Below are 19702 nucleotides of genomic sequence, written 5' to 3'. Positions count from 1 at the left end.
CCAATGTGTCTTAACTTGCATAAAGAAAGTGCGAACTAAAACTAGGCACATTGCACCAGTTTTCATGTATCTGGGCCAATATGTTTATGATTTTTTTTCATCTTTTTTATTTTTATTTTCAGGACTGTGATAGCCTTCAATACAGATGTAAACTTTGCAAGACTTATACTTTCTATGGAGCTCTTCATTCTTAAACCTAGTGATGGGGAAACATAGCAGACTTCATTATTTAATAGTTCCCTATGTATCTCTGACAGTTTCAGCCTACAGTGGGAGTGGAAAGTACAGTGTAACCACCTATAAATCTGCAGCACTAAGGGGCTCTGGAAACTGCCCCAGTAATCCAATGGCTCATTAGCATTATTTTCAAAGTTAGATTTTAGAAGGAGGGAGGTCATAGATAACAAATATAAGACAATAGTCACGGTGCCTGGATCTATGAGTAAGTGCCCTTGATTTATGGTGATGAATTCTGATGGTAGATTTCCTTAAATATTAATTATTGCACTATTCTCTCTTCGGTAGAATAAATTGGTTACTTTTTTATTCAAGTTTAAATCAGCTTATAAGGAATTGTCTAATATTTCCATTCTTCTCATCTCTTTTTAACACATCACAACCACAATGAGTTCAGCTGAAGTTTTTTTTTTAACACCCCCTCTTTGTAAATCATCAGTGGTTCACTGCCCACCCTGTTTGGGCAAAGTCCCACCCCATTTGTTTTTGTGGTGATATCTTAGTTGTTAGACATTTCATCGACATCACTAGTTAAATAATAGATGTCATCGAATTTTAGTTGAGAATTCACAGTAAAGAGATGCTCAGGGTGTTTGATCTCCACAATAGTGAATATGGTTATTTAAAAATATTAGGGTACAACATAAATTGGATTCCCATAAAATTATTAAAATATACAGAATGCATCAACTTTCTACCAAAGACAGTTTCAAATAAGGTTAAAATAGCTCATCAGGGTACTAGGTCATCTTCCAGTTCATCTTCCAGGACCTAAAATAATAATGGCAGCACAAGACATCCATATTCTAGGATAATTTTTTACCAATCATCATCATCCCCTGCATGTAACCCACTGTTGGGTACTATACATCTTCAAATACGGCAAAATCCATATTTGTCAATATTAATCATTACACAGTTCCTATTTTAAGAGGTAGCAACATGGTGATTTCCCTGCAGGAGTTCATGTGGGTTTAAAGGGAACCTGTCACCAGGAGACCCATTTTTAGCACTCCCCCAGTCCCCACAGAGCATAGTACATACACTGCCAAAGTGTTTTTGTATAAAAAATAGGTTTTAAAGAAGAAAAGATATCTTATATTGTACCTTTCATTAGCATCTGCTGTGTGACTGCCTTTTGGAGGGGCTGGAAAGGAGCAGTCCCCCCCACCCTTGGGAAACAGCTACTCCATGTGACCTTTTCAAATATATGAAAACACCCATCACTTGGCTTGGCTCCCCTACAGCTAATCCCGAGTGTGGGGAGTGTGGGTCACATGTTTCCCAAGGGTGGGGGGAACTGCTCCTTTCCAGCCCCTTCCATTGGGCAACTGCCTAGTCACACAGCAGATGCTAATGAAAGGTACAATATAACATATCTTTTTTTCTGTAAAACCTATTTTTTATACAAAAGCACTTTGGCAGTGTATGTACTATGCTCTGTGGGGACTGGGGGAGTGTTAAAATTGGGTCTCCTGGTGACAGGTTCCCTTTAAGGTTGTAAACCTGAGAGGTCAATTGGACAATTGCCCTTCAAGTGACCCAAAGTGAAACCACTGAATACACTGAAATACACTTACTATGACAACCACTATATATTTTGTTTATTCTTTTAAAACTATATGCTGCTAGTAAAAAAATTTAAAAAAGGCCAATTAATTTTTAAAGAAAATGTAAAAATTAAGGAAAAGAACATTTCAGGGGGTTTAATAGTTCAATGGGGTAAAGTCTGGTTCCCTTTAAGGTGCGATCATAGGTTCAGTTTTTCAGATGCAGTTTTTGATGTCCAAACCAAGAGTGGGGTGAAAAAAGAAGAGGAGCAGCTTTTCTCAATTATTTGTCCTCTCCTATTATATCCGCACCTGCTTTTGGCTTCAAAACTGCATTTGAAAAACTGAGCGTGTGTACGCACCCTTAAAGTGGTTTCAAACAGGTGAATTAAATTGCCAAAATACATAATTTTGAGAGAGAAAAAAAAATGTATGCAAATCTAAAATTGAGTAACATGGAACAAACAGCATATGTGAAACAAAAAAGAGGGAAGTATATAATCACTGTGCTGCTGCTTGCATCCCATCTGCAAACTAGTGAAAACTTCTACCATGTATGAGACCTACATTTCCCAAATCATCCCACAAAGTCAAGACTATAGGCAAAACCTGGAAATGGTCACAATTTCCAACATTATTACTTGCGACCATAATGTCATTTTTTTTCTATTTCACTTTTAGTCTCTTTTTGAGTTCATTATTTATATTAAATATTAACATTGACAACTTCTGTGGTTTTAAAAATGAGGAAGCAGTAAAGTCAGGGACCGTTACTTAGTGTCAGTATTAATGGGTGTAAGACTGCACAGAGTTTGTCAGTTTGAAGATGCTCTGTATGTTACTTTCTGTTGTATCCTCACATACAGTGTACTGTCATAGGCAACATGCACACGAATGCATAACCGCCTGGATGTAGCCCAACGGGCACACGTCCATTGCCATGGAGAAGAAGAGGGGTCACCTGTCTCCTCTCCATAGATTTATGCGACACACAGTTCTGTAACAAGGGGAACATAGGACACGTCCTGTCTTTTCCCCGTGTACAGAGCAGTATGTGCGGCACCGTATCGCTCCGTACTGCCATTGCCGTTTACGGGGTTCGTATGCACGCCCGCAAGTTTGCGTCCGTACATACGTCCCCCGGATGGTCGTGTGCATGGGGCCATAGTATATAAATGCCCATATCAATGTCCGCTTATAATTACCATAGCATGTGTTATGCCCATATAAAAGTGCCATACATTGTCTGATGCACCCTGTACCTCCCAACATGCACACATGTTAAATTTTATTGTGCCGATTCCTTTGCTCCGTGGAGTTAAACATTTTTTTTTTAGTATCTTCTAGTATTCAGCAGCGGAATTTACTGTGATCTACTTATTGTCATGAAAAACTTCCAACAAAAAAGGGCTGTCCAGAAATGTGAGTAGCCTGTTTAGCCCACATTAAAGTTTTGGTATTGTTAAATAAAATGCAATTATTGTATTATAATACAGTATTCACAATTTGGGTGGCCTCAGAGCTGAAATCCACCTGCATCCATTTCTGGCTCTTTGAGAGTTTATCATTAGGCGACTCCTTGGGACAGTTGTATGTCTGTCTTTGGAGTTCCTCTGCCCATCCAATTCATTAAAATGGCTCTGGTCCTTTAGTAAATGTTCTTATGCTCTAATTGCTGTCTGGTATTTTTTTTGCAATGTTGCACAAAATTCGCAAAATGTATAAAGACTCCCAGCAGATACATCAGCAGGGGACTGGAGCAATAATGTGACTTTTTTATGCAACTTTAAAAAAAGAAAAAAAAAAGTTGCAAGTCATGAATCTGGCTTTGCGCGGCGTTGAACTAGTAGTAGTTCTATGTTTAAACCAAAATAATGAAGAGTCGGAAATAGTCCTGTGCAACTTTTTAGCAGTGAAAAGTTGCAACAAACCACTATGAGACTTTTTGGCGACTTTTTTATGCCACAAAAAGCCTGCCAAAACCAAGGATAAATAACCTTAAAAAACAAAAATGGGTCCTCTCTTGTAACCAGCCACCAGGAGAGTTGGAGAGTCATCTAGGTGAACTGGGGACAGCAGCTGTAAATCATGAGGGGCTAATCCAGCATCAGACATCTACTTCCTATCCCAGAAACTGAAAGCAGAAGTATGGAGCACTGCACGTAGTTACTACACAAGAGGTTCATTGTTTGGTTGGAGAACAATTCAATAGATTTCAGCAACTACTAGAGAATCTGAGAAAGTCCGCAATGAATGGGCATAACATGGACACATTATACAATCTATAAGGTTATAGCTATATGTGGCCAATCTGTAGACTAACCCTAGCATGCAAAACTTAGAGAATCTTAGATATGGCTGTATCTAGCTCACATCATCCACTTTTCAAAAATCACTATGATCCAGTAACTTTCAGCTGGAGGCATAACCTGTCCTGGCAATGGGACTGTCACATAGACCTTGTTTCCTGGGCCACAGATAACTGAATTGGCCCTTAGTACACACTATATCAGGGCCATAACTAGGAGAAGTGGGGTCCCATAGAAGAATTCTGAATGGGGCCCCCTTCCCCCTTAAATATATACATATTTGTATTTTCACACATGTGACTTACAATAAAACACATTTATACACTCATATATACACACAATTGTATACTTATATACATACAGCATATCCACACCATATACAAACATACAGTATATATACAGTACATTCACACATTACCATATACACCCATGCAGCATATACACATCATATATGCACACATATATAGAGCATATACACATCACATCATATACAGACATACACCATATACACACACACACAGTATATACACACCATACATACATATCCAGCATATACAAATCCAATACCCCAGATGCCAAGGCCCACTAACTCTGCAGGCCCCATAGCAACTGCTATGACTGCTACCCCTGTAGTTACACCCCTGAGCAATATAATTATAAAATATATTCTGCCAAGACTGTTAAAAGAATGTTTTAGTTAGGAGGAAAATTTTAGTTTGGTTTCAAGCCTCCAACACACAATGACAAAGTCTGTAAGATGAATAAGATGACTTCCTACAAACTGCATAATGATTATGAGACCTATAAATGTATTTACTGACATCAACAAGGATGAGTCAGGACTTATAGAGCTGATTTCAACTTTGCTCTTAGTAAGATAGATCCGGGTAAAGCAAAGCTGCCAGATTTAATAAACAGCCCGACTTCACGGAGTGACACATTACATGGTGCCACCACCCAGAAATGAAAGCGCTGAGAGGCTATGGTACACTGTACACACTCTAAGACACATATATTTGTATAATCGGTGAAAGGCCTTGCACTTACGCTTACTATTATCACTTACTATTGTGATAGCAAATAGAAAAATACTCCCTGAACTGCAAACTCGGGCAGTAATAGGACCCTCCCTAACATTTACAGCTCGGAGCAGAGGCTCACTCATTGCACTGTGTAAAGCAATGCCATGGGTGTGAGAGATATATTTCTCTACAAGACGCCATTTTGAACCAAGCTGACACCATTTTGTCTCAAGTCATCCTGACCACTGTCAGCCATATTGTAAGATGTCTATTCATCTCAAGATTCAAACATCATTTTGTTATAATCTGCTGAGAGGCAGTTCTGTCCTTGACTCTTGTCCTATATTTTTGCTTCAGCACCTGCTTATCCTATGTTTTGGCCAAACCGAGGAGCCATCTTCTTCTCCGGACTTTTAGTAAAAACATTCTGTCTCCCTGGAGACAGTGCTCTGTGTGAGAAATAATATGTAAAGTTCATCTGCATGATTTGGGAAAGTGAATTTATGGGGAAATATTCAAGCTGGCCCTAGCATTGCAGTATTATATCACCTTTTCACGCCCCTATGAAGAATATTTTCTGTGTTTTATATATGCGGCTGCGCGCTAATAAAGATTGTGAGTCTGTATTTTCTAAGAGACTAGTGTGTCTTGGTTTCTGCTTTCATCCCAGTACCGGGAGACATTTTTGTCTAAAAAGGGGTAATTTGAAAGTCATCTTACAACTGATAAGGACTGTTTTGAGTCCTAGATAAAGATCTTTTACATGAGCATGAACCCTTTCTAGACACAAAAACAGCAGCTAGCACATGTCCCCAAACAAAGTTTGTGTGCACAAAGCCCAAGTTAGACTCAGGGTTGTAATTCTGATATTGCATATTCCTAGGCAGTTTTACAATTCGAGACCAAGTAGTAACCAAAACAGAAAGGAAGGTAATGGAGCAGCACTTGTGTATCAAAAATGGTTCTGACAAAACCAGCAGCAATGCTTAGAAAAAATGGTGATGAACCAACACTCCATTAAAAAACAAGTGTTTCTTTTATTCCACCGTAATCAACAAGCGACTTTTCACCCTCTATATGAAGGCATTATCAGATGCTTCATCACCGTTTTTCTAGAGACCAAGTAGTATGTACAGTAAAACACACATTTTGGTCAACATCCTTCTTTATAGAGGATAAAGATACATGATTTGGCACTATAACACCATATCCTGATATCCAAAAGCCGAGAGAATTTTTGTCCCCACCCATGCACAGGGCACATGTCTCATCTGTCCCCTCTGCCATTACTCCTAATCCAAGTTACTGCAAATGAAAAAGGGATTAATGAGTGGGCGCACGGACTAAAAGGTTTAGAAACTCCCTAGACTTGCTTTTCGCTGGGCTCTTTTTGCTCCACAAATTGCGCCACAAAAATCCTCGGATATAAGCGCCAGAAAACTGTTGGATTCACAAGCGGCGCCAAAATTTCATGCCCAAAAATAGGACAAGTCAAGCGTGTTGGAAAACATCAATATTATGGCGCCGACACTTCATAAATTCAGGTGCAAGAAGCGCAGAGAGGAAAAAACCTGTCGGACACAAAGAGCATCAGCAACACAAAACTGGTGCAGGCACTTTATAAATACATGTGTAAGCAGTTTACACGTTCTTTCTAGTGTAAAGTCAGACAAAAAACTGACGCAAATACTTTTATAAATGTGGGCCATTGTACTAATAGTTGGCTGGTCCTGCTGAAATCGAAAAGTTCAGCAAAGATCTGTCTCACCATCAGCAGCATATGTAAATGGGGATAAGTATCATGCTATCACAGGATGACTGCTTGCAGCGTTCTCTTAACCCCCAAAATATACGCTTCAACAAGGGGGGGGGGAATCAGCCACTCTCCCTATAGTGTGAATTCAGCTACTGTTTCCATCTAGATCCAATTCTTCTTTTGGCACAAAAAAAAAATCGAAGGAACACTACTAGTAAAACAGATTATCCATCTTATTTTAATGGAATACTCCATTAAAGGGAAGCTTTCAGCAGATTTGACCATACAGTACTTGTTAGAAAAAGCAGGACTCTTAAAAATGTATTTATATTCCAGGATTGTAGCTGGATTATAAATGGGAGCTATGGTGCACTGCTATGTGACATCTTTCACTGTACGGCTACACAACCTTCTGCTCTTAGTTACTGTTGCAGTATTTAAACAAAAGCAGCTACAGCAGTGACTCAGAGAAGAGGGAAGGGGCATATAAATATATTTTCACTATCCTGCTTCAATTAACAACACACACAAAGGTAGGATCACACAGATCTCGCCTAGCACAGTCTGTAGGTTTTTGAAGTCAAAACTGCTGATGTAAGAAGACACCAAGTAAATTATCGTACATAAATAGCACCTACCTGCACTGAAAGCTGGTTCTCATTGTTCGGTAAAATCCTGTATGTGTAGACACATTTCTGGTATCTGAAATCACAAATTACCATATTACAATATCTGTAGTGGAGATCCAATTCGCTCTCTGTCCAAATCCCTTGGATCGCCTGTCGGCACGCCCCCCCGATTTCTGTCACATGAAGGCCAGCACAGCCGCGCCATAATCCGATTGCGTGCGTCACAATCCCCTATTAAATACCTGTCACTGCTGTGCAAAACCCGTAATGTCGGAAAGTTAGATGAAAGTGCGTCCGTGGACCCTTAGTAAATAAGCCTCATACTGTACGGTAAAAGAGCACTTGATTTTATTTAGATTGTGAATAATAATAGTGAAGTTTTAGTGAGGAAAGGAAAGTGACAAACATAATTGACCTAAGGATGGATGGATGGGAAACAGTATTACTCCATTGTGTAAGTAAGAAATTCTATCGGATGTTGGCAAACCCATCACATCCCCTCCATAGTCTATTTAAGTAGCTTTAGTGATCGTTTCATTGAAATGAAATGTTGCACTGATAGGTAAAAAAAATCCTTTGTGCCAAGTGGTTTCCATATGATGAACACCCATGGTTTATCAGATTCTTAGTAAGGAAAGACAAGTGCTATCTTTTTGTCTTTATGTTTTTATATATATGTTTTACATGGTTTAAATGGTATGTGTACTGTGTGTATGTTATGTATTGTGTGTTTAAAGGGAACCTACCACCCCGATTCTACCTATAAATGTAGAAGGGGTGGTAGGTGGATGGATGGGGGTGTCTTTTACAAAACTTTATTACATCTATATGCTAATTTTTTTATGCGGCTACTGGGGCGTGGAGTAGCCGGACATTAGGCTACTAGTCGTGGCTACTCCATGCCCCAGTAGCCGCGTTACTCCGCCTACCAGGAAATCTTCTGCGCGCAGCTCCTGGTAGCTGCGCGCCCTCATCCGAGTCCCCCGGCTACTGCGCATGCGCAGTAGTTCCGGCCCCGGAGCCGGAGCAGAACGCAGGGGACCCGGACGAGGGCGCGCAGCTACCAGGAGCTGCGCGCCGAAGATTATCTGGTAGGCGGAGTAACGCGGCTACTGGGGCGTGGAGTAGCCGCGACTAGTAGCCTAATGTCCGGCTACTCTACGCCCCAGTAGCCGCATAAAAAAATTTGCATATAGATGTAATAAAGTTTTGTAAAAGACACCCGGGACGTGAGGATTAGCCCAAAAAAGGGCTATCCTCCCTTCCCATCCATCCACCTACCACCCCTTCTACCTTTATAGGTAGAATCGGGGTGGTAGGTGCCCTTTAAAGTTAGATGTGACACATTTTTTCCCCCTGTGGACAATAAATAGTTTATTACGGTATTATTACTATTATTATTATATAAGGCAGTGATGGCGAACCTTTTGGAGACCGAGTGCCCAAACTTCAACCAAATTCCATTTATTTACCGTGAAGAGCCAACATGGCGTTTTATACAGTAACTTATTGCTGTCTGTTCTTCCACATCTTTCAATCGTATCGGCTGCCTGAGGCCACCAACAGAGTTAAAAGAAGGAGGGAAAAATCAGTCTCTTGTTGTAGCTTTTCTCAAGGGTCACTCTGTAGAGAAAGAATGGTGGGTCCAGAAGGATGAGCTTCAAAGATAATGCAGTTCTCTAAACACCTTCTCACTTTTCCCGCAATTCTCTAAACACCTTCTCACAGCCAATGAAGTGTGGCTTAAGTTGCCAGGGAATGCAGGAAGATGTGGTCCTATTTAGTGAACTCTGTCCTGGGACGATTGTCTGAGTGCCCACAGAAATGGCTCTGAGTGCCACCTTTGGCACCCGTGCCATAGGTTAGCCACAACTGATATAAGGTGTTCAAAACACAAATATTTTATGCAGAACAAATCGTATGACAGAAATGCATTTGTTTATACAGGGTCAATAGCAACAAAGTGTGATTTGGCTGATAACAAATTAATACTCGTGGATGGCATCATAAAATGACATGGTCACCTCTTCAACAAACCGGCACTGGAAGCTACGCGTTTCAGTCACTATTGCATACATCATTGACCATGGTTACAGAAAAAATGTATACATGGATCTGATAATCCTCTTTTGGCTGCACAGAATAGCATATAACATTGATAAAACAACTTTCTTGCCATATTGCCATATAACTACCGGAATTCACATAAATCATAACTCTCTAAAACTATTTTAGGAAACCTTTTCTCATGTATGGGCTCTGTTATAAACTCCTCACCACCTAAGGAAGTTGCCCTGCATAGTACATATCTATTTCACTCCTACGCCTGTGTATTACATTACACACATAAGTAGGACACCCATGTCTGTCTAGACCCAGTATATGTTGCACATGCATAAGACCTCCATATAAGTGGAAGCCTGTTGCAAGTCGTGAATGATATCTCGACATAATGGGGAAAATACTCTGTTGGTAAGTATGTAGCTCTAAGCTCTATCCCAGTGTTACCCCATGAAATCTGCCAGTGTGGGGGAAACATATACAAACCCGAATGAGCAAGTGTGAAAAAGAAAAATGGATCTCCACTGATATCTATTTCGGGAAACCAGCGACCACTTCTGTGCCTTTTGGTTTCTGTTGCAGTCTTTAAAAAATTTACCATCAAAATCCAGCATGATAAACCTGGGACACTTACTCAAACACTTCTTATATATGTTATCCATGGCCGCCTTCCTTCTAAAATCTACTTTTAAAATAATGTTAATGAGCCTGAATTGCACTGGGGCATTACTGGAGCACTGAGTGGCCTTGGTAATGCTCCCAGAGGCCTTCAGGCAGATTCACAGGCTTTTACAATGAGTAGGACATGTTTCACCTTCCCCTTGCACTCTCTCTCCATCCTCTGCCGGTGTAATCTAGCAGCAGCAGGAAACGAAGGGGGAAGGGATGACTGCTCTCCTCATTATAACAGCCTGTGAAGCTACAGCATTGAGAGGCCTTGGAAACACCCACCACAGCCCCTCAGGCTCATAAGCATAATTGTAAAAGTTGATATATATATAAGAAGATAACCATAATGTCACGAAAATAATGTAAATGTTACAAAACTCCTGCAGGGAGCATCTGACTATTGGGCTGTAATACTACTTAGGAAGCTTACATTGCTGGCGGTATGCAGTACAACATAGAGTAGCATGGTACATGATAATAATTCCTTTATTTATATAGCGCACACAGATTACGCAGCGCTGCACAGAGCTCGCCAAATCAGTTATTAACAATGGTTGGCATTAAAATGTACATTACACAACACTGGTAACCAGGGGCGGACTGGCCATAGTACTCACCGGGAATTCTCCCGGTGGGCCGGTCGGTTTCTGGCTGGACAGGGCCGATCTCCTCTGTCTGGGGCCGGTCTCCTCTCCCCCTCCTCGGACTTCCTACAACTTTAATCAATAGTACCCACATCCTATAACTGATGAGGGTACTAGTAACACGCAGAGGAAGTGCAGCAGCAGTGCTGCCTGTGAGCTGAGGGTCCGGAGCGCCCAGGTATGGTGTACAGCGCGCAGGCCGGCGCCGCTCAGCTCACACTACATCCTACTGGAGCTGCTCCGTGCAGCAGTGATGTCACGGGAGGGGGCGGAGCCTCCGGGAAAGGGGCGTGACTTTATACACAGTCTCCTCACAGTGCAGGAAGTGGAGCTGTAATGGCTGCCTGCAAGAAGAACTGGTAGGGGGACTGTGTGCAAACATGTGTATGGAGGTGAGGGGGCTTCACTGGAGGGGATAGGATGGCTGTAGTAAGGTCAGGGAACACCTGTATCTTACATGGGACTGCATGTCTGGCAGGGGCTGAGGTGGCATGAGGTGTATCTTACATGGGACTGTATGTCTGGTGGGTGCTCAGGTGGCATGAGGTGTGTTACGTGAGGCTGCATGTCTGGCGGGTGCTCAGGTGGCATGAGGTGTGTGTTACGTGGGGCTGCATGTCTGGCGGGTGCTCAGGTGGCATGAGGTGTGTGTTACGTGGGGCTGCATGTCTGGCGGGTGCTCAGGTGGCATGAGGTGTGTGTTACGTGGGGCTGCATGTCTGGCGGGTGCTCAGGTGGCATGAGGTGTGTTACGTGGGGCTGTATGTCTGGCGGGTGCTCAGGTGGCATGAGGTGTGTGTTACGTGGGGCTGTATGTCTGGCGGGTGCTCAGGTGGCATAAGGTGTGTGTTACGTGGGGCTGCATGTCTGGCGGGTGCTCAGGTGGCATGAGGTGTGTGTTACGTGGGGCTGCATGTCTGGCGGGTGCTCAGGTGGCATAAGGTGTGTGTTACGTGGGGCTGTATGTCTGGCGGGTGCTCAGGTGGCATGAGGTGTGTGTTACGTGGGGCTGCATGTCTGGCGGGTGCTGAGGTGGCATGAGGTGTGTGTTACGTGGGGCTGCATGTCTGGCGGGTGCTCAGGTGGCATGAGGTGTGTGTTACGTGGGGCTGCATGTCTGGCGGGTGCTCAGGTGGCATGAGGTGTGTGTTACGTGGGGCTGCATGTCTGGCGGGTGCTCAGGTGGCATGAGGTGTGTGTTACGTGGGGCTGCATGTCTGGCGGGTGCTGAGGTGGCATGAGGTGTGTGTTACGTGGGGCTGCATGTCTGGCGGGTGCTCAGGTGGCATGAGGTGTGTGTTACGTGGGGCTGCATGTCTGGCGGGTGCTCAGGTGGCATAAGGTGTGTGTTACGTGGGGCTGCATGTCTGGCGGGTGCTCAGGTGGCATGAGGTGTGTGTTACGTGGGGCTGCATGTCTGGCGGGTGCTGAGGTGGCATGAGGTGTGTGTTACGTGTGGCTGCATGTCTGGCGGGTGCTGAGGTGGCATGAGGTGTGTGTTACGTGTGGCTGCATGCCTGGCGGGTGCTGAGGTGGCATGAGGTGTGTGTTACGTGTGGCTGCATGTCTGGCGGGTGCTGAGGTGGCATGAGGTGTGTGTTACGTGTGGCTGCATGCCTGGCGGGTGCTGAGGTGGCATGAGGTGTGTGTTACGTGGGGGCTGCATGTCTGGCGGGTGCTGAGGTGGCATGAGGTGTTTGTTACGTGGGGGCTGCATGTCTGGCGGGTGCTCAGGTGGCATGAGGTGTGTGTTACGTGGGGCTGCATGTCTGGCGGGTGCTCAGGTGGCATGAGGTGTGTGTTACGTGGGGCTGCATGTCTGGCGGCTGCTCAGGTGGCATGAGGTGTGTGTTACGTGGGGCTGCATGTCTGGCGGCTGCTCAGGTGGCATGAGGTGTGTGTTACGTGGGGCTGCATGTCTGGCGGGTGCTCAGGTGGCATGAGGTGTGTGTTACGTGGGGCTGCATGTCTGGCGGGTGCTCAGGTGGCATGAGGTGTGTGTTACGTGGGGCTGCATGTCTGGCGGGTGCTGAGGTGGCAAAAAATGACAAAGATGCAAATTCAATTAATAAAATAATGAAAAAACTCCCCCCCCCCCCCACACCCACACACAAAAACAAAAAAAATGAAATAAAATTTCTTTAAAAAAAAAAAAAAAAAGCTTTTTACAAAGCAATCATCATGGATGTGCAGTATCAGCTGCAGTCTGGCCACTGGGGTTCGGCGGCGTCGGCTGCAGTCTTGGTGTTTGGTGTCAGTGGCGTAAGGTTGGTGGTGGGAGGTTTCTGTGGCTGCAGTCGCAGTCTGGATGGGGGGGTTGGTGGCGTCAGCTCCAGTCTGGGCAATGCATAATGTAACATCACTACAACTGCCTCAATTTAAACACAGAAGACACTGACACATGATTATATAATTAGCGTCTATCACCATTCTGTACCGCCATGAGTTATATATATATATGTATTACTGAAAATGTCATACTCCTCCCCGGCCAAATATACTCATCAAAAGTAGTAAGAGGAGTAATATTACCCTTCTGGAAATATCTTAGTGCGACCTCTGGGTGTACGGGACTGTGTAAAGATGTGAATTTTTGCAGGATGAGCTGATGTTTTCTTTGCGACCTTTTTGAAATCTGTCCGGCCTTAGATCACTTGCATTACTGGGTTCAACACCGAGAATAACCGTTATTATATTTTGATAGAAAGGACATTTTGCGGGGATACCTTACATGTTTATGATTTTTACTGTTTATTTTCATATCAGTTCTAGGGAAAGTGGGTGATTTAAATATTTAGCTTTTTTATAATTTTTTTTTTACTTTTTCATACCCCTGGATTGGTCCTACCATATACTGCAATGCGACAGTACGGCAGTATATGTGGATTTAACACATGATCTATTACAATGTACCATTGGCACATTGTAACAGGTCTTGGAAATATAACAGAATATACTTCTGTATTCACAGTATATATTTGTAGTTTTTCTAATGTAGTGGGGAGCTGTATGTTTTATAGTAAATTATAAGTGGCAATGTAAATATTATTATTTTAGTACACACTTAATTTATCCCAGGGCACAGTGTGGTCAGTTGTGGTGTGAGGGGTATATATGATATATGTGGGGGCACAGTGTGGTCAGTGGTGGTGTGAGGGGTATATATGATATATGTGGGGTACAGTGCGGTCAGTTGTGGTGTAAGGGGTATATATGATATATGTGGGGGTACAGTGTGGACAGTTGTGGTGTGAGGGGTATATATGATAAACCCTCATGCCAGTTGTGGTGTGAGGGGTACATATGATATATGTGGGGGCACAGTGTGGTCAGTTGTGGTGTGAGGGGTATATATGATATATGTGGGGGCACAGTGTGTACAGTTGTGGTGTGAGGGGTATATAATATATGTGGGGACACAGTGTGTACAGTTGTGGTGTGAGGGGTATATAATATATGTGGGGGCACAGTGTGGTCAGTTGTGGTGTAAGGGGTATATATGATATATGTGGGGGCACAGTGTGTACAGTTGTGGTGTGAGGGGTATATAATATATGTGGGGGCACAGTGTGGTCAGTTGTGGTGTGAGGGGTACATATGATATATGTGGGGGCACAGTGTGTACAGTTGTGGTGTGAGGGGTATATAATATATGTGGGGGCACAGTGTGGTCAGTTGTGGTGTAAGGGGTATATAATATATGTGGGGACACAGTGTGTACAGTTTTGGTGTAAGGAGTATATAATATATGTGGGGACACAGTGTGTACAGTTGTGGTGTAAGGGGTATATAATATATGTGGGGACACAGTGTGTACAGTTGTGGTGTGAGGGGTATATATGATATATGTGGGGGCACAGTGTGGTCAGTTGTGGTGTGAGGGGTATATATGATATATGTGGGGCACAGTGTGGTCAGTTGTGGTGTGAGGTGTATATATGATATATGTGGGGGTACAGTGTGGTCAGTTGTGGTGTAAGGGGTATATAATATATGTGGGGACACAGTGTGTACAGTTGTGGTGTGAGGGGTATATATGATATATGTGGGAGCACAGTGTGGTCAGTTGTGGTGTGAGGGGTATATATGATATATGTGGGGGTACAGTGTAATCAGTTGTGGTGTGAGGGATATATATGATATATGTGGGGTACAGTGTGTACAGTTGTGGTGTGAGGGGTATATACAATATATGTGGGGACACAGTGTGTACAGTTGTGGTGTGAGGGGTATATATGATATATGTGGGGTGTACAGTGTGGTCAGTTGTGGTGTGAGGGGTATATATGATATATGTGGGGGTACAGTGTGGTCAGTTGTGGTGTGAGGGGTATATATTATATTACTTAGGAGCACAGTGTTATTCAGGTGACACTATAGTGTAAGTGACTGTAGTGTCTTTAGGCTCACATAGGAGCTGCAAGGAAGCGGCTAAACGTGAGCGTGAATTCTTTATCAACAAGTGAAGGCCTGGAGAATCAGTGCACTTTTATACCTGATGGAGATGATCATCACCTGTGAGTAGCTAAATGTCACTTCTGACAATTCTGTACAAAGTGTGACACTTTCTGCTTTACACGAGGTAGAAACAGAAGTCCTGTGGAAGGAAAGATATGGAGGCCTGGCGCAGCATTCCTGCATATAATATGCTGCCATGGGGTGCAGCAGCCATGTGGATAAATTACACAGGTCTGCTGCACCCCATAGGTCCTTATTTTACGATGGCCTGCTGCAGCCTGACCACCTCTGTTTTCTTACACAGGACTGCTGCCATCCCCTCTATGTAAAGTGCTCATGTACATAGGAGGCAGTTTTTTTGCAATTATATTCCTGTACATAGGGGGCAGTATTATAGTAGTTCTATTCTTGTACATAGAGGGCAGTATTATAGTAGTTATATTCTTGTACATAGGGGGCAGTATTATAGTAGTTATATTCCTGTACATAGAGGGCAGTATTATAGTAGTTATATTCTTGTACATAGAGGGCAGTATTATAGTAGTTATATTCTTGTACATAGGGGGCAGTATTATAGTAGTTATATTCTTGTACATAGGGGGCAGTATTATAGTAGTTATATTCTTGTACATAGAGGGCAGTATTATAGTAGTTCTATTCTTGTACATAGGGGGCAGTATTATAGTAGTTATATTCTTGTACATAGAGGGCTGTATTATAGTAGTTATATTCTTGTACATAGAGGGCAGTATTATAGTAGTTATATTCTTGTACATAGAGGGCAGTATTATAGTAGTTATATTCTTGTACATAGGGGGCAGTATTATAGTAGTTATATTCTTGTACATAGGGGGCAGTATTATAGTAGTTATATTCTTGTACATAGGGGGCAGTATTATAGTAGTTATATTCTTGTACATAGGGGGCAGTATTATAGTAGTTATATTCTTGTACATAGGGTGCAGTATTATAGTAGTTATATTCCTGTACATAGGTGGCAGTATTATAGTAGTTATATTCTTGTACATAGGGGGCAGTATTATAGTAGTTCTATTCTTTTACATAGGGGGCAGAATTATAGTAGTTCTATTCTTGTACATAGGGGGCAGTATTATAGTAGTTATATTCTTGTACATAGGGGCAGTATTATAGTAGTTATATTCTTGTACATAGGGGCAGTATTATAGTAGTTATATTCCTGTACATAGGGGGCAGTATTATAGTAGTTATATTCTTGTACATAGGGGGCAGTATTATAGTAGTTATATTCCTGTATATAGGGGGCAGTATTATAGTAGTTATAGTCTTGTACATAGGGGGCAGTATTATAGTAGTTCTATTCTTTTACATAGGGGGCAGAATTATAGTACGGTAGTTCTATTTTTGTACATAGGGGGCAGGATTATAGATAGTTAGCTTGTATATGGGAAAATGTATTTTAGTAGTTTTATTTTGTATAAAGAAGGCAGGATTAAATGTGTTATTCTATAAATACCAACAATTTGTCGGTTATGACCCCACCCATATTGTATGACCACGCCCACTTGTCTTGACTCCGCCCATAAAATGGGGCCGCTTTTACAGTTTTTTCCAGGGCCATTTTAAATTCCCAGTCCGCCCCTGCTGGTAACCAGGTGATATTCCCACTGCAACAGGAGACTCAGATACTCTGCCTGGTAAAAGATCCCCAGTTCAGTAATAACCAGGGGTTATGTTTATGGACTGACCCAGGTCATGTAAGAGGCATTTTCCTATCTCATTACTATGTGCATTGTTGGTGCTTTCTATCTGAATGACCCCAGGTGTAGTGATCTGTAGCAATATAAGTGATCCATGAACTTTATGTAGAATTTTGAAAACATAGAAATGTTTTGATCATTCTGGAAAAAACTATGGAGAAGCAGATTTTCCAGTTTTTTGGATTGCTGGTTGCACAGTTGTTTACCTGCTAAAATTGTGAGACCTTTTTGGGACCATTTGTGAATCCATGAATTTATGTTCTATGTTTCTAGTGAATATCTAAACAGCACAGACAAGCCTCTAGGGTTTCGTGGGGACAATCTCAATAACTCTCGCCATTCTCCATTCATACATAGGGCATTATAGAGAACTAACTGTTAAAGGTGAGATACAACTTCCTAGTTTGCTATAAAAGGCTTTTTCTCAGTTCTCACCTCTCTATAGACTTCTATCTTGACACTTCTGTGACCTTCTGCTTGCTTAGCTGTAAGGACTGATTCGGTGCACAGTCCCTGAATCACGGACAATCCAGTGTCTGTGGACTGACCACAGTGCAGAGGACTTAACTCCAAGCATCATAATGATATATGTGCAACATCCCCCCACCGGGGCCTAGCCCTTGAGGTGAGGCCTGGAGACAGCCGGGGCCCGCGGTACCGGAGTGGCTGGCGGTTGCGGCCTAAGCACGCTATTGTCACGGTGCTTGGTACGGGGAACCGGAGGGCTGTCCTACAGCCTGGCAGGTCTCCAGCAGGGTGGTGTTGGCAAGAAAATGATGAGGGAGCGGCCGCTATAGCGGATCTCCCTGGGGCAACCCCTTAATGTCCCGAGTGTGAGTCTCTGGGTGATGGACGGGGTGCCGGTGATGAAGGCAGCCGTATTAGCAGGGACCAGACGGAGGCAGAAGTTGAAGCAAACAACTTACAGTTTATTGCAACCGGCAGGAACTGCAGAAAACGTGCCTTTAACAGGTAGATGGAGTGCCGAGATGTGAGTTGGAGGGAGCCTCAGGAGATAGTTCACCAGCCTGGATGGTAGAGGGCAGGCTGGGTGGCAGCTGTGTCCTTATAGGAAGCTTCAGCTTGTCCTGTAGAGCTTCAGGTATCACCCTCGAAGGTAGGAATGATACCCCTTTCCTCACTACACTACTCTAGTCTAATAGCTCCACTCTTCAGAGGCAGGGGCTAGGCTCTTCCTGCTCTGGTATGGGCTAGACAGAGATTTACTCACTCACTCACTACATAGACTGAGAGACTTCTCTCAGTCTAACTCTCTAAGAGTGCTCCAGAACATTCCTGGGCCAGAGGTTTTATTACCTCCCTTTGGTCAGGTGGTGGCTGCTCCTCCAATCACATCTCAGCTACAGAGCACAGGATGTAACACATATCATTGGATAACATAATTACATCACAAATTAACATCTGCCTTGCCAGGCAGGATTAACCACTGCAATTTCCCCTTGATCCTATAAGGACCATGTAGTGTAATGTGGTGTTACCTACAGGTGGGACGTATTCGCAAGCACTACCTCGCCATTGCATCGGCGAGGGTGTTGCATACCCCGGGGGCAATTGAAAGAGCCGCCCTCGGCTCGACTACAGATGTTTTGGGGCACAGAGGGGGCTAAGGGCACTTCTGGGAAGTGCAGGCTATGTGAGGTGTAGGGACAAACCGCCCATGGTCCTGGAGACAGGCACCTGGGTTGGTGTCGGACTAAGACAAAAATATATCTGTATGACAGTTGGTCGCTGACGCCATTAAACCGAACTGTACAGTAGGAAAGGTGTGGTGTCATGTCCTGTAATCCACTCCTTGCACCAAGGCCTGTATATTTGTTTGATCAACGCTTCTTCCCTGGCGGCAATTATATGGTGTCTATCTGCATTGCGTGAGCATATGCGACACGAGTACCTCCTGACTGACAACCTTACCCATGTATGAGTGGCATCCAGGTGCTATCTGTGTAACACCCCCGGTCCCCTAAAGACCCGCAGTTTACGGACTACCCCCATGTGCAAACCTCAGTTTGAGGGATCAGGTAGCGGTCAGTGTTTTTACACACAAAGACGGTCCGACACAGTCACACTACAACCTGTAAAGCCTATGAAAGGGTTAATGCAGACTACTGGCAGATATGACAGTGTGCAACAGGTTAGCAAAATCACATTGGCTTAGCAGCCCAATGGGTACACATCTTATAACATAACGTTACAGATAGATAGGCTACTCAGAGTAGCACGGTAGCAAATGTCTCTTTTCCTGCAAAGAAAAGGCATAAAAAAGTGCAAGCAGAATGTCCATACCTAAAAAGGAAGGCATTAAGTGCAAAATGATAAGTCAATAGACATAGCAACTTTTCCCTGGTAGTATCTGGCAAAAGTCTCTCAGAAGGTCTCTACTGACAAAGTCCATCTTCTGGGTACAGCCCTTGATGTGGGGGAAAAGTGCAATAAGATGCAAATCTCTGCGGTGGCAGAGGAAGGGGTGCTATCATAGCACATGACAGTGGGCAGTTCAAGGTATGTCTCTTGACTGAGATAAATAAGGGTAAGAGTCTCAGGAAAGTCTCTGGCTCTTTGGGAAAATGGAGAGAAGGGAATATACAATATGTACAGTACCTGAAGTGG

The 19702-nt window shown here is 43.3% G+C and overlaps 2 protein-coding genes across 3 annotated transcripts in view; one reads left to right on the top strand and one right to left on the bottom strand.

Moving 5' to 3' along the window:
- INPP5D (inositol polyphosphate-5-phosphatase D) overlaps positions 1 to 19702 on the bottom strand; it is a 76589-nt gene that overhangs the window by 51286 nt on the left and 5601 nt on the right. The window contains exon 2 of the mRNA XM_072143270.1: positions 7513 to 7576. Within this exon, the coding sequence (XP_071999371.1) occupies positions 7513 to 7576 (64 nt within the window). The remainder of the gene's footprint in view (positions 1 to 7512; positions 7577 to 19702) is intronic.
- The window catches only part of NGEF (neuronal guanine nucleotide exchange factor), a 158904-nt gene continuing 150444 nt past the window's right edge, over positions 11243 to 19702 (top strand). Inside the window, exons 1-2 of one of the 2 annotated variants that reach the window (XM_072143272.1) lie at positions 11243 to 11269; positions 15282 to 15394. In XM_072143272.1, coding sequence (XP_071999373.1) covers positions 11258 to 11269; positions 15282 to 15394 — 125 coding nt within the window. In that variant the 5' untranslated portion in view covers positions 11243 to 11257. The remainder of the gene's footprint in view (positions 11270 to 15281; positions 15395 to 19702) is intronic. The other variant, XM_072143275.1, reaches the window with a different exon arrangement.

The sequence above is a fragment of the Engystomops pustulosus genome, chromosome 3 (genome assembly GCF_040894005.1).
Source record: "Engystomops pustulosus chromosome 3, aEngPut4.maternal, whole genome shotgun sequence".
Taxonomy (NCBI): domain Eukaryota; kingdom Metazoa; phylum Chordata; class Amphibia; order Anura; family Leptodactylidae; genus Engystomops; species Engystomops pustulosus.
This window is presented reverse-complemented; position numbering and strand designations above follow the sequence as displayed.